Source organism: Zingiber officinale, chromosome 4A, assembly GCF_018446385.1.
Source record: "Zingiber officinale cultivar Zhangliang chromosome 4A, Zo_v1.1, whole genome shotgun sequence".
In the NCBI taxonomy this organism is placed as follows: domain Eukaryota; kingdom Viridiplantae; phylum Streptophyta; class Magnoliopsida; order Zingiberales; family Zingiberaceae; genus Zingiber; species Zingiber officinale.
Window position 1 is genome coordinate 154725713 of NC_055992.1, and position 13956 is coordinate 154739668.

The 13956-nt window shown below is 35.2% G+C and overlaps 1 protein-coding gene across 2 annotated transcripts in view; it reads left to right on the plus strand.

The window, feature by feature from the left end:
- The first annotated feature begins 2944 nt into the window (after positions 1–2944).
- The window catches only part of LOC121971773 (dynamin-2A-like), a 29867-nt gene continuing 18855 nt past the window's right edge, over positions 2945–13956 (plus strand). The window contains exons 1-4 of one of the 2 annotated variants that reach the window (XM_042523207.1): positions 2945–3390; positions 3506–3556; positions 3640–3760; positions 3861–3968. In XM_042523207.1, the coding sequence (XP_042379141.1) occupies positions 3250–3390; positions 3506–3556; positions 3640–3760; positions 3861–3968 (421 nt within the window). In that variant the 5' untranslated portion in view covers positions 2945–3249. The remainder of the gene's footprint in view (positions 3391–3505; positions 3557–3639; positions 3761–3860; positions 3969–13956) is intronic. The other variant, XM_042523206.1, reaches the window with a different exon arrangement.

Below are 13956 nucleotides of genomic sequence, written 5' to 3' on the forward strand. Positions count from 1 at the left end.
GATTACGGGTTTCCCCTTACAAACATAGAGTTTTAAATTATGTATGCATGAGCATACATAGGTATGATTCCAAATTCCAATGAAAAACATTATGACCAATTAAACGTTAGGTATTGCGTGTCAGCCAGAGCCGTCTCAATCATTCTTGAGGCCCTAAGCGAAAAAAATTAATATTTTTAAATAAAGCTCGAGGCCCTTGGTGAAAATAAGAATTTAATATTTTTTAAATAAATATTATTAGAAACATTTAATTTTGTTACTTATAGTAAAAGGTGGAATTTGACACCCTAGCAGCCCAACACGACTGACCCTACGACCAAGAGGCAATTGGTCACTGCGGGGAGAGCATTTTTTTTTTGGGCTTTCTCGAGATTCGACACCTTGCCCATTATAACAATATCTACCTCGTATTATCCAACTAACCATGTCCCGAGGAAGACATTTAATTTTATTAGTAAAATTTAAAAGGACAGTTTCATATATTGCCAATGATTATTTATACAATTAGAAACAGTATGACAATAATTTTATCTTATGTCAAACCTCACTTTTTTTTATTATTAGTAAAATTTAAAAAATAAAAATATTTTATATTAACTAATCTAGAATAAGAAATAAATTAATGTAATACTTTCAATATACATTTTAATTACAATTTTTTTAAAAAAATTATCAATCATTTTTAACTTCGAGGAAGGAAAGTCTCGAAACAACGGTAAAATTATTATGTGACCTAGAGGAAATAGGTTCGTGTACTAAATATAGTCACTACGTATAATAAACTCTTCCTCAGAATCTCGTATTGACGGGAGCTTAATAAATTAAACTATCTTTTTATCAAATTTAACTTTAATAAATTATTAATAAAATTTATTTAGTCAAAAATATTTAACTAGAAAATATGTGAATTATTAAAAAACAGTGAAAAAAATAAAATTCAAGAAAGAAATAATACTATAATATTAAATATAGTTTTGACTTTTAAAACTATTTTTATTAAAAAAATATTAATTAAGTATAACTAATAAATATTTTTAATTTATTAACAAAATTTAATTTTGATTAATAAATTAAAATTTTATCAATAAAAAATTTAAAATTACTAATTAAATTTTAATAAAAAATAAAAAAATTATCCAACAAATCTAATTTTAATAGTAAAAAATTAAAATTATCAATTAAAGTAAAAAAAAATTAATCTATAAAAAATTTAAAATTTTTGACCAAATAGAATTTAGCTAGTAAAAAATTAAAATTATTGTTAAAAAAAAATCTCGGTTAAAATTTATTTTAATCATAATTTTAAATATTTAATATTCAAACTCATATGTTTTTAAATTAATATTCATATTTAATTGGTATAGGTATATATATGTAAAATTTGTAGGCCCCAATATAATAAGTGTTAGGTCCTTTATTGCTGATGCAAACTGAGTGCAGGCAGAATGATTGTATACCATCGTTTTCGGCTAAGTCGAGGCTAGAGTTAGACTCTATCTCTTTAAGATAAATTTGCCCCGCACACGATGTTCACGGAATACGGCAATCGTCTCCCAAGATATAACGACTTTTATCTTGCGATAGCAGCACTGAAAATCACAAAACCTCCGAACCGAGGAAGCTTCTTGAACTCTCCAATATAAGAATGCAATACTTGATTTACTTGGAAGGAAGTGAGTGAATGAATAAGTATGTGAGGGACTTTATTTATACATATGAAAGGGTATAAAAACATCTTGATTCAATTAAATCTCACCCATCCATTTCAAAATGAATGATATAGACCACATCCTTTCACAGTGCTCCCATCGGTCCTGATGCTAACCATTGTGTAAAATGGGAAATTTTCGCTCTCAGTGCTCCCGTCGAGATAAATTAGGTAATTATAGATAGTACATATATGGGAGGATCTTTTTAAACCTCAGTATTCTATGAAGGATCGACACTGTACAAACTCACATGCATTATCCACTAAGCCAACAGGGGACGTACTACGTGTTGGGCATGCATAAGTTCCGATGGCTTAATCTTACGGGCCGCTAATATCTCAGGCTCAAATAAGATCGACATTCAATATGATCACAAATCCATAATTAATATAATAATTCGATCACTTTGTCGCAGCAACAAATTTATATATATATTATAAATTAGCATACCCGCTCATGAGAAATAAAATTAAACAATAATTCCAAACAAACAGAATTACCTTGAATGAATTATGATCTAGGAGTGTTAATAATGGATGCAACTCAATAAAAAATTGATAAAAATATTAAGAAAAATTAAAAAGCACCTTAATTATCAAAATTTTAAAATTTTTTTAAAAGAATTAAAGAGGCCTCGTATTTCTCATATCAAAATTGTTCTTATAATAATTGTTAAAATAATTTATTTTTTAAAAATTTAATTTGATAAACATACTATACATAAAGAAATATTATTTAAAGATTTTTTTATTAATTGGATCAAATTTAAATTTAAATTTAAATTTAAATATTTTTATAGTTATTTTAATTTTGATAATTTTTTAATATAAAGTATTTTATGTATAATATTTTTAATTAAATTAATTTATTTTAATATATTATAATAATTATAAATAATTACTATAATATTATTAGGATAAGGATATACTTAGAAGAAAAATGATAGCGTGAGTTTTGTTTTTTAAAAAAAATACAGCATCTTTTTAAAATTTGAATGCCATTTTGATTTTTGAAAGGACGGCCTTTTGATCAATGCTGACGCGGCCTTAAAAGGTACGGAAAGATGTCACGGTTAATTCGATCCTATCTGTACAGGTACTGCCCCAACCTCTTCCAATGAGGTGGTGGAGCCCACACTTAAGTAGTAGATCCCATCATCTCATTGTGAGAGGTTAGGGTAGTACCTGGTAGGGTGAAATTTACCGTCACGGAGATAGGGAGCAGAACGCCACGACGTCTTTAATTGAACACCAACCTTGAGTTATCGAGTTTGCTCTCGTCCTATCTCCCTCTCTCAGTCTCTCTCGCTCTCTGCCTCCGTCGAGGAAGGATCCGGAGCTCCGATTGTCCAGGCGTCTCTCTCGATTCCGCAGATCTCTATCACGGAATGCGAACCATTCTTCTCGTCCGATTTCGAATTTCAATTTGTTCTTCTGCTGTTTAGATTTGGATCTCCGGTTGGGGGGTACATTGTTGGTCGGAGATCGGATTCTATCCTTGCTTGTTGAGATCCTAACCGATCTCGGTTTCTCCCGCTGTAATGGAGGCAATAGAGGAGCTCACGCAATTGGCGGAGTCGATAATGCTGGCGGCCGCTCTTCTTGCGGACGAGGACATCGACGAGGGCTCCGCCTCGAAGAGGGCCTCTACTTTCCTTAATGTCGCCGCTCTGGGAAATGTCGTAAGCCTCTCTCTCTGTGTCCCTATTCGTGCCGTTTCATGTTTTGTTTTGCAATATGTTGAGTTGTTGATTGAGATTTAAGTTACACAATTGAGTGTGCGTTCGCTGATCTTAGGGAGTAGGAAAATCTGCTGTCTTGAATAGTGTGGTCGGCCATCCTGTTCTGGTACACAAAAATTCGAACTTTTCTGATAACTGATCTGTAAGTTCGGTCGTCTATTGTGTTTAACAATCTTTGCCTTGTCACAGCCGACGGGAGAGAATGGCGCCACTCGTGCGCCGATCATAATTGATCTTGTGAGAGATGTATCCTTGAGCAGCAAATCAATAATGTTGCAGATAGATAACAAATCGCAGCAGGTTTCTGCGAGTAAGAGTCTCAAAGCTCTGCCAAAGTGCCCTTCTTTGTTTGCTTGCTTCTGTATTTTCCTCTTGTTTACTCATGTTATTCGTATTTCTTTCTGTTGTAGGTGCTCTTAGACATTCCCTTCAGGAAAGGCTGAGCAAGGGCACTGGAAGTCGTAGTTCAGGAAAGAACCGGGCAGATGAGATTTACCTGAAGCTTCGAAGTTGTACAGGTTTGCTTTTCTCTTTTCCTAGTATCCTTTGTTTTCATGAAATGTTATACATCGAGAATACTACTTCAACTTGATCTTATACTTCATGTGGCAATCCAAGAGGTGAATCAATCATTAAATGGTTGGGTTTATTTGCACTTTGATTTGACATGAAAGTTTTGTGTGGCTCTCATCAATGACTAATAAAGTAGGAAATTTGAGAACTTGGAAAGTAAAATGATGGTGCATTTTGAGTGCTTATTGTTGGATCGAGTCATACGTGAGAGGGGGGTGAATCACGTGGTTTTTAAAATCTCGTTCTTTTCGGTTTTGAAATCAAGTATGAACGTAGCGGAATAATATAATAGATACACAAAAACAATACGAACACAAGCGGTATACTTGGTTCGGAGCCTTCGACGACTCCTACTTCAAGACCCAGGTCCAGCAGACCTATCATGGGTAATCCACTAAAATACCTCTTCTGATACCTCCGGAAGAAGGAATCGAGTACAAAGAAATTAGGCAAAGTGTAACACGCTACACTTCTCTTTTTCAGTAATTAAGTACAAAGTAACTTCGTTACCAACACTTAGGGATTGATGTGAGAGCGCTCGTGTGTCGGTGTCGGTCTACCAGCCGCGATTAGAAGTCCTTGGAGCAATCGTCAGGCACAGCAGCTTCGCAGCAGAAAGTCGCAGCAATCGGAACCTCGAATTGACACGTAGTAGCTCGTATATGAGTTATTGAATGAAGCTTGGTCGAGATTGCATTAAATAAGGCATGGAAGACGCCTTCCATAGGTGTTGAAGGCGCTTCCAATGGGTCAAATTTGATCCTGAAACTTGCTGAAGCTTATCGCCGAATCGGTCAGCTTTTATCCTCTGGAAAGTGCCTTCCATGAATAGTTTGAAGGCTCCTTCTAATGTTTGAAGGCGCCTTTGGGTACTGTTCACCCGAAAGCTTTTGTACTCCTTTGTCCTGCAAAATGTGTTAGTCCAAAATTAAAACATCTACCCTGCAAAACAAAGTTAACACAGTTATAATAAAGAGTAGTAATTAGTTCCTGTCCTCCCAAGATCAGGAACTAGTCAAGATCTCAGTTTAGGGATCCAAAATGGACATAAACTGGACTGACGCTTACTGTCCCTCAACCCGGGACGCGCCCTCACTTAGTCACTCTCCTCCAGTGACTTACCTTAACTTACCAACTTATTGTTGACTTGGTTGTTGACCCACCAAGTCTTTATGCCAGTTGTCTGGTCCGCAGACCCAACTGGACTTCTGCTGGTTGTCCGGTCCCACGGACCCAACTAGACTTTCTGCCAAATATCCAGTCGGCCCGTTGACCTATCTGGACTTTGCACCAGCTATCCGGTCCCGCGGGCCTAGCTGGATTTCAGCCTGGTGTCTGGTCTTTTGGACTCGTTAATTCCTGCACACTTTGTAACACAATTAGATCACAAAACACCTAACTTAACTCACTTGTCATTATCAAAACCTGAGTTAGACCGTTAATGCAAACTGCATCAACAATCTCCTCATTTTTGATGCAATGATAAATTGGGTTAAATTAGGAAAAAATATATAAAAATAAGCAACAACAAATGATTTTAAAGAGAAGCACAAAATTGAGACAATTAGTTTTGTTCTCTTGATCATTTTTAAGGTTAAGTTATTCTGAATTTATTTTGTTTTCTAACTTAACCCCTAACCCTCCCCCTTTGACATTCATCAAAAGACATGCGTAGATAAATGAATCAACAGAGACAAAAATTGTGTTAAGTAAAGTAATGAGGGAAAGTAGTGACATGTTTCGTAACACAAAACTTTCAGGATTATTGGGGGAAGGAGTTAAAGGTTTTTCATAAATTATTCGAAACGCTAAATTTGCAAAACACTTTTTAGGAAGTAATATCATTCCAAAGGTATTTCTAAATGGAGTTAAAAAGAATTTGCTAAGTAAAATAAATTTTAGAAATATGTGTAAAATTATTTTCAAACAAGGTTTTTTAAAAAATTTGTGAAACTGAAAAGATAACATTTGCAAGAATTGTACAAAACTTGTTAAAACTTTTTTAAAGTGTGTTCTAAGAACCTCTTTCAAAGTATGGTTTAAAACAATTTTCAAAACCCTTGTAATTTATTTTTCAAAATATCTTTAAAGATAGACTTTTTATTTTTCAAAACATATATTTTGAAGAAGTATCAGATTTTATTCATTTAAGTAAAATTTGAAAGTTTATAACATGTTTTGAAAGCTAACTCTTCCAAAAACAACTTTAAAGTTAAAGTTTAAAGAGTTTTCAAGATATTTTCAAAGTAAATTTTAAATATAATAACTTTTCAGACCTTTTTTTTTAAAAAAAAATTAAATAAACTTTTAAGAATTTCATATTAAGGAAACTCAAAATAGTCTAAACAAGAATTTCTTAACTTAGAAAGATTTTCAAGATAACTTTAAGCATAGTTTTTAAACAAAATTTTGTAGTTAAAATTATTCTTCAAATATCCTCCCCTGGACCTAATATTATTTTAAAAAAATATAATCATCTGGAAATTGTCTTTGCACATCTAACCAGTAGTTACTAACTAACTATTAGAGGATAACAGTGTTCACTTGGTTAGTCAAGTTAAGTATATGTGTCCAGTTAGTATTTAACTATGATTGGATTACTTAACCTGATTACTGTAATTTGGTATTTCTCGCCCAAACTTGTGTTGATGCACAGATATAAGCATCTTAAGTCCAAGCAAAGGACCTACGCATCTCACGCCGTTCTAAGTTTGTGAATACACAATCAAGGTAAACCTAATGTGTTTGTGAGATGCTCAAGTCCTAGATCTATAAGATCATGCTTTCTATGGATTTGATCTAGTCTAAGGCTAAAATCAATTTTGAAACTCTAAGGAGATAGGAATATTTTTTTAAAAAAAATATATAAGTAAGAAATTTTCCTAGAATTTGCAAATCATTAGAAAAGTGTTTTGAAAACAGCAAGCCTAGTCTATGAAGCACATTCCTAATTATCGACGCAAATTGCTAAATTCATTTTCAGGGAGAGGTTTGGTAAATATGTCGGCTAAGTTTGACTTGGACTCAATATAACTGAGTTCAATGTCGCCTTTAGTTACATGATCCCTAATAAAGTGATGTTTAATTTTTGGATGATGCACTGGATTTTTTGTTAAGTTGATTAAGCTATATTATCAATTAGTTCTTTTGTTTTTTTAAGGTTTAGATTGAAATCTTTTAGAGTGTGCATCATCCATAATAGTTGTGTAGCACATTCTCCTATTGCTATATATTCTGCTTCAGTAGTAGATAAAGCGACACAGTGTTGCTTTCTACTAAACCAGCTGACAAGTGATGGTCCAAGTAGTTGACAACCACCACTTGTACTTTTTCTATCTAATTTACAGCCGGTATAATCTAAGTCAGAGAACCCTATAAGTTCAAAATTCGTCATTCTAGGGTACCACATACCTATGTTGGACGTTCCTTTTAAGTATCTAAAAATTCTTTTAACATTGGCCAAGTGTGACTCCTTGGCACATGTTTGGTACTTCGCACACATACTAACTGCAAATAGAATGTCAGGTTGATGGGCAGTTAGGTACAGTAGGCTTCCTATGACACTTCTGTAATATTTGAGGTCTATAGGTTTTCCATTTGGATCACGGTCTAGGGTTATATTGGTGGCCATTGGAGTTTTACTTTCCTTGGAGTTTTCCATACCAAATTTTTTAAGTAGTTCAAGTGTATATTTTTGTTGATAAACGTAATTTCCTTCATTTGTTTGTTTGATTTGTAGACTAGGAAAAATGTTAGTTGTCCTACTAGACTCATTTTGAATTCTTTTTCCATCAATGTTATAAATTTTTATAGGAGTTTTGAATTAGTTGACCCGAATATTATATCATCTACGTAGATTTGAGATGTAAAGAAATCTTGATTGACTGTTTTGACAAATAGTGTTGGGTCTACTTGACCTTGTTTGAATATTTTTTTTTAAGATTATGTGGTCAACCTTTCTTACCAAGCTCTAGGAGCTTGTTTTAGGCCATAAAGGGCTTTTTTAGTCTAAAGACATAGTTAGAGTGTTTTAGGTTTTCAAACCCTGGGGTTGACCTACATATACCTCTTCCTTAATCAGTCCATTTAGAAAGGCTGATTTAACATCCATTTGATATAATTTGAAACCCTTATGGGCTGCATAGCTTAATAACATTCTAATTGATTCAAGTCTAGCGACCGAAGCATAGGTTTCATCGTAGTCAAGTCCCTCAACTTGACTAAAGTCTTTTGCTACTAATCTAGCTTTGTTTCTAATAACTTCCCCTTTTTCGTTTAATTTGTTTCTAAAAATCCATTTTGTTTCTATTAATTTTTTATGTTCCGGAAGTGGAACTAGATCCCAAACTTCATTTCTTTCAAATTGGGTCAATTCCTTTACATAGCTAAGATTCAATCTGGATCACTTAATGATTTGACTGGGCATCCGAATACTTTAAAATATTTGATATTGAGTATCTTATTATAATAGAGTTCAAATGAAGTCTTATTATTATTTTTATTTATTGTGATTCTGTTTTGTACGAAGCAGACTGTACTAACAGCTTCTGTCCAAAAATATTTTAAAAGTTGATATTCGTTTAGCATTGTCCTAGCGCAACGGTAAAGTTGTTGCCATGTGACCAAAAGGTCACTGGTTCGAATCCTAGAAACAGCCTCTTGCAAAAAGCAGGGTAAGGCTGCGTATAATGGATTCTTCCCTGGACCCTGCATGGCGGGAACTTCGTGCGCCGGGCTGGCTTTTTTTTTTTATTGTCCTGGAGGCTTCAAGTAGGGTTCTATTCTTTCTTTCCACTATTCTATTTTATTGGGATGTTTTAGGGCAGGAAAATTCGTGATGATAACCATTTTCAAAGCAAAATAGATTAAGGTTGTGATTTTTAAACTCACCTCCGTTATCACTTCTAATTTGTTTAATTTTTTGATCTTTTCCATTTTCAGTTTGTTTGCAAAAGTTACTGAAGACTTCAAAAGTTTCATCTTTATTTTTTTAAGAATTTTACCTAGGTGAATCTTGAGTAATCATCTATTATTACTAGGCAATAGAGACTCCCATTTATTGATTTGATTCTGTGGGAGTCAAATAGATCCAGGTGCAACAATTCTAGTATGGAATTTGTTTGAGTTTGATTAGTTGATTTGTGAGTTGATTTGGTTTGCTTTCCTTGTTGACAAACATTACAAATTGTTGAGTCTAAGTTAGGTAATTTTGGTAAGCCTCTAAATAAACTATTTAATTTTGTTATGTTTCTAAAGTTTGTATAGGACATTCTTCTATGTCATAACCAAATTTCTTCCTTTTGGGTCAAGTGACACTTAAGTGAAAAGATGATTAGGTTAATTGCATAGATGTTGTCCTTTCTAAACCCTTTGAGATTTATGTTAGGATTATCTATGTGTTTAATTAAGCATTCAGAAGATAGGAACCTAACCTTATATCCAGAATCACACAACTAACTAATGCTAAGTAGATTGTATTTGAAATTATCAACAGGTAACACTTTTTTTACAATAAAGTCAGTTTTGAGTTCGATATTACCTATCCCAATTACCTTGAGTTTGCCCTTGTTTTCAAAGACAATTGTTCATAAGCTTTTGCATGTTAGTTGAGTAAACTTGGTGTGATCCACAGTCATCTATCTGGAACAACCACTGTCTAATATCCACCTGGTTTCCTACAAAAGGTAGGAGTCATTTATTAACTAAATCAAGGATTAAGCTTTTAAGTATAATTTTTAATTTGATTTTTAATTTTATTATTATTATTTTTAATTTAAGTTTTAAATTTTAATTTAATTTTAAGTCTTAATTTAAACTTAAGTTTTAAGTTTTAATTTAATTTTAATTTTAATTTAATTTATTTTAATTTCATTTCAATTTAATTTATTTTAAATTTAATTTTAAGTTAATTTGAATTTGAATTTTAAGTTTAGTTTGAATTTGAATTTAAATCCTTAGTCATCTCGCCCAATTTATGTTTTCAATCAGGGAATCCTATAATTTTATAAGATGAGTTAGGTTGAATTTTAAGGTTTGGTTTAACTTTGTGTTAGATTCAAGTTTAGTTTTGGGTTCAACAAATAGACATTCGAATAAACTTCTGGGCTATGGTGAGTCACTTGGACATCATTAGAGTAACCATACCTTCAAAAAATTTTAAATAGTCCTATCCACTGAACTTAGTACAAAACTTTGGTCAAATCAGTTAGGATTAGTAAGAGGTAGCTTCAGTTAGTTCCACTCAACCAAATGCACCACGTCGAAGTCATATCTTCCTAGACATGCATAGATAAAGCTTCCCTAACCTACTATCATCCAAAACTTCTCCAGTACCGTTTATCAAGTTAATCTTTTGTCCCTATTTAACTTAGTCCTAATTATCCAGCCGGGTAAACTATTATTTAGGAGGTGTCAGCTAATTTGGAGCCTCCCCCTGAATTTTGAGCTAGGTTTAAGTTTTAGGTTTGTGTCAATTTTTATAATTATAATACACTTGGTTATTATTGGAGTTTAGGTTAATTTTGGTTCTACTTAATTTAGGTTGATTTAATTTTATTTTATTCCTTTGGTTTGAATTTATTGAAGGTTTAATTTTGAAGGTTGATAGTGAGTTATTTGATTTATTTTGATTTATATAGTGAATTTTGTTTTTAGGGGCATAATATTGATTAAGTCTTACTTGCGTGGTTAGGCACGCTTTTAGAACCCAAGCCTTGATTTGATTTTTATTTTTATTGACCAGAGATATAAAGGTTTTGTTGGTTTAGCTGGACTTATATTCGAGTTCGGACTTGTTGTACACAGCTCTTTGTAATCCAAATATCATGTCAAGGTACTTGGATCTAGTTATGAATTTCTCGAGTAGTTCTTTTAGTTCAACTACTTCGCCATTCAATTTGGAATTGTCCTTTTCAAGTTTTGCAACTTGAATTGGGATTTCAGTTTGAAATGGCTCAGTTGTTGAGCCTGAATTTAGTTGATTATTAAGTATTTTAGTTTCTTTGATTAGTTCATCTATTTGATCTTCAGATGCAGCCAATTTGTTATGTAAGCACGCAATAATTTTAAAAAACCGTTTGCTTAAAGTAGATTGTACCTCATCGGAACCTTCGAAAACAAATGCGAACTCGTGGCTCAATTTGGGTTCGGGCCCATCTTCCAATTCGCTTTTCGATTCTGGTCCGTACGCCATTAGTGCGAGTTAGTTGGTGTGCCTTGGTTCGTCTTTGTCTGATTCCTCTGCGGACGATTCATCCCAAGTTGCCTTAAGGGCTTTCTTCTTTTTGAGATTCGTGCAGTCAATCTTGTAGTGCCCCTTCTTGTTGCATCCAAAGCATGTGATGTTTGACTTATTGTTCGAGTTAGAAGTGGAGTTGATCTTCTGCAGGTCGTTTTTAGTGAAGTTCTTCTTTCTCTTGGTGAATATTTTTCTTGCCAGGTTCACCAGGTATTTTTCATCGTTTGAGTCTGGATCAGATTCGACTCCAGGTTCTGACTTAGTTCTGGATTTTTCTTTTGACGTTCCTGCAATAAGAGCAATACCTTTCTCAGATTTGGCGTTAGTCTATTCGTATAGCTCTAATTCATAAAAAAGTTCGTCTAATTTTAGTTTAGATAAATTCCTCGAAATTTTATATGCATCCACGATGGATGCCTACAGTGCATTTCGAGGGAAGGCATTTAAGACATACCTTATCAAGTCTCAGTTCTCCGTCTGATGTCTGATTGTGTGGAGCCCATTGAGGATATCTTTTATTCTCGCGTGCAAAGCAGATTCTCCTTCCTGTTTTTTTATATTAAATAATTTATTTAAGTACAGGTCTCTTTTAGTTACCTTTGTGTCACTGGTTCCCTCGTGTAGTTCTATTAGTTTGTCCTATAGCTCCTTTGCATTTTCGTGTGGGCCGATGCGGTTCAGCTCCTCCTTTGTTAATTCGTACGGGATTGTGTTGGGGGCCTTGAAGTTGATATGGGCCTTCTTCTTCATTTCCGGATGCCAATTTTTCGGATTCATTGGAATTCCGGCGTTGTCGACGGGCGCCTTGTATCCTTTGGTGATGCTGAACCTTTGGTCGAAGTCAGTCTTCAGGCACACCTCTATTCACCTCTTCCAGTAGGGGAAGTCATCTCCTTTGAAAAGGGGAGGACGAACGGTATTGTATCATTCAAGTTGGGTCATTGTGACTGAAAAAGGAGACTAAAAGAGGGTACTAAGACTCGGTCTTGGATTAGCAAAGTTTGAGAAATAAGTTAAAAAAATAACCGAAGAACTCAAGTAGTGTTGCACCAACTTTGAGTAAAAAACCTAACGAGAAAAAAATTATTTGAATAGGTAAAGCGTTACCAATTCAAATGCGAAAAACCAAAATAAAAAAATAATTTCCCCGGCTTGATTGGTGGTTGCACCAATTCAGAGCAGAACTTACTCTGATACCACTTGTTAGATCGAGTCACACGTGAGAGGGGGGTGAATCATGTGATTTTTAAAATCTCATTCTTTTCGGTTTTGAAATCAAAGTATGAATGCAGCAGAATAAGAGAATAGATACACGAAAACAATACGAACACAAGAGCTTTTCTTGGTTCGGAGCTTTCGACAACTCCTACTCCAAGAGCCAGGTCCAGCAGATCTATCGATGGGTAATCCACTAAAATACCTCTTCCGGTACCTCCGGAAGAGAGAATCGAGTTCAAAGAAATTAGGCTAAATGTAACACGCTACATTTTTCTTTTTTAGTAATTAAGTACAGAGTAACTTTGTTACCGGCACGTAGGGATCGATGTGAGAGTGCTTGTGTGTTGGTGTCAGTCTGTCGGCCGCAATTGGAAGTCCTCGAAGCAGTCGTCGGGTGCAACAGCTTTGCAACAGAGTCGTAGCAACTTTGCAGCAGATTCGCAGCAGGAAGTCGGAGCAATCGGAACCTCGAATTAACGCATAGTAGCTCGTATATGACTTATTGAATGAAGCTTGGTCGAGACTGCCTTAAATAGGGCATGGAAGGCGCCTTCCATAAGCATTGAAGGCGCCTCCAATGGGTCAAATCTGATCTCGAAACTTACTGAAGCTATCGCCGAATCGGTCAACTTTTATCCTCCGGAAGGTGCCTTCTATAACCATTGAAGGTGTTTTCCATGAACAGTTCGAAGGCGCCTTCCAATACTTGAAGGCGCCTTCGGGTGTTGTTCACCCGAAGGCTTTTGTGCTCCTTTTGTCCTGCAAAATGTGTTAGTTCAAAACTAAAACATCTACCCTACAAAACAAAGTTAGCACAGTTATAATAAAGAGTAGTAATTAGTTCCTGCCCTCCTAAGACCAGGAGCTAGTCAAGGTCTCAGTTTAGGAATTCAAAATTGACCTAAACTGGACCGACGCTTACTGTCCCTCAACCTGGGACGCGTCCTCACTTCGTCACTCTCTTCTAGTGACTTACCTTATGTTGAACTCCATGATTGTTTTGATGTGATCAACCAAGTTCGGTTAGGTCCTATTTGGTTTTGATCCCTGTGTCTAAATGTGCAGGAGCTTAGGAGCACAAGAAGTCGAGCAGAAGAAGCAGCTAGCGAGAATGATGACACAGGAAGGGAGTCGATGAGCTCAGTGCATCCGACGGACAAAAGGGCTGCGGAAGATTACACCGATGGATGAGAAGAACGTACGTGACATTCGAGGGACGAGAAGCTGGAGCAAAAGCCTGCTCAAGGAGAAGGCCGGAAATTGGGTTCAGGCGAGCCCTATTTCGGTTGGCTGCAATCACCCAGGCGATCGGAGCAGCGGGAGAGCAAAAGGAGCTGAGCAAACCTGCTGGAGGTGCCCTCAACAGAGGTTGAAGGCGCCTCCGAGGCGCCCCATGCGCCTCTGCCATCTTCAGACGGAGGGCGCCCTTCATAAGCATGGAGGGCGCCCTTCATAAGCATGGAGGGCGCCCTCCATAA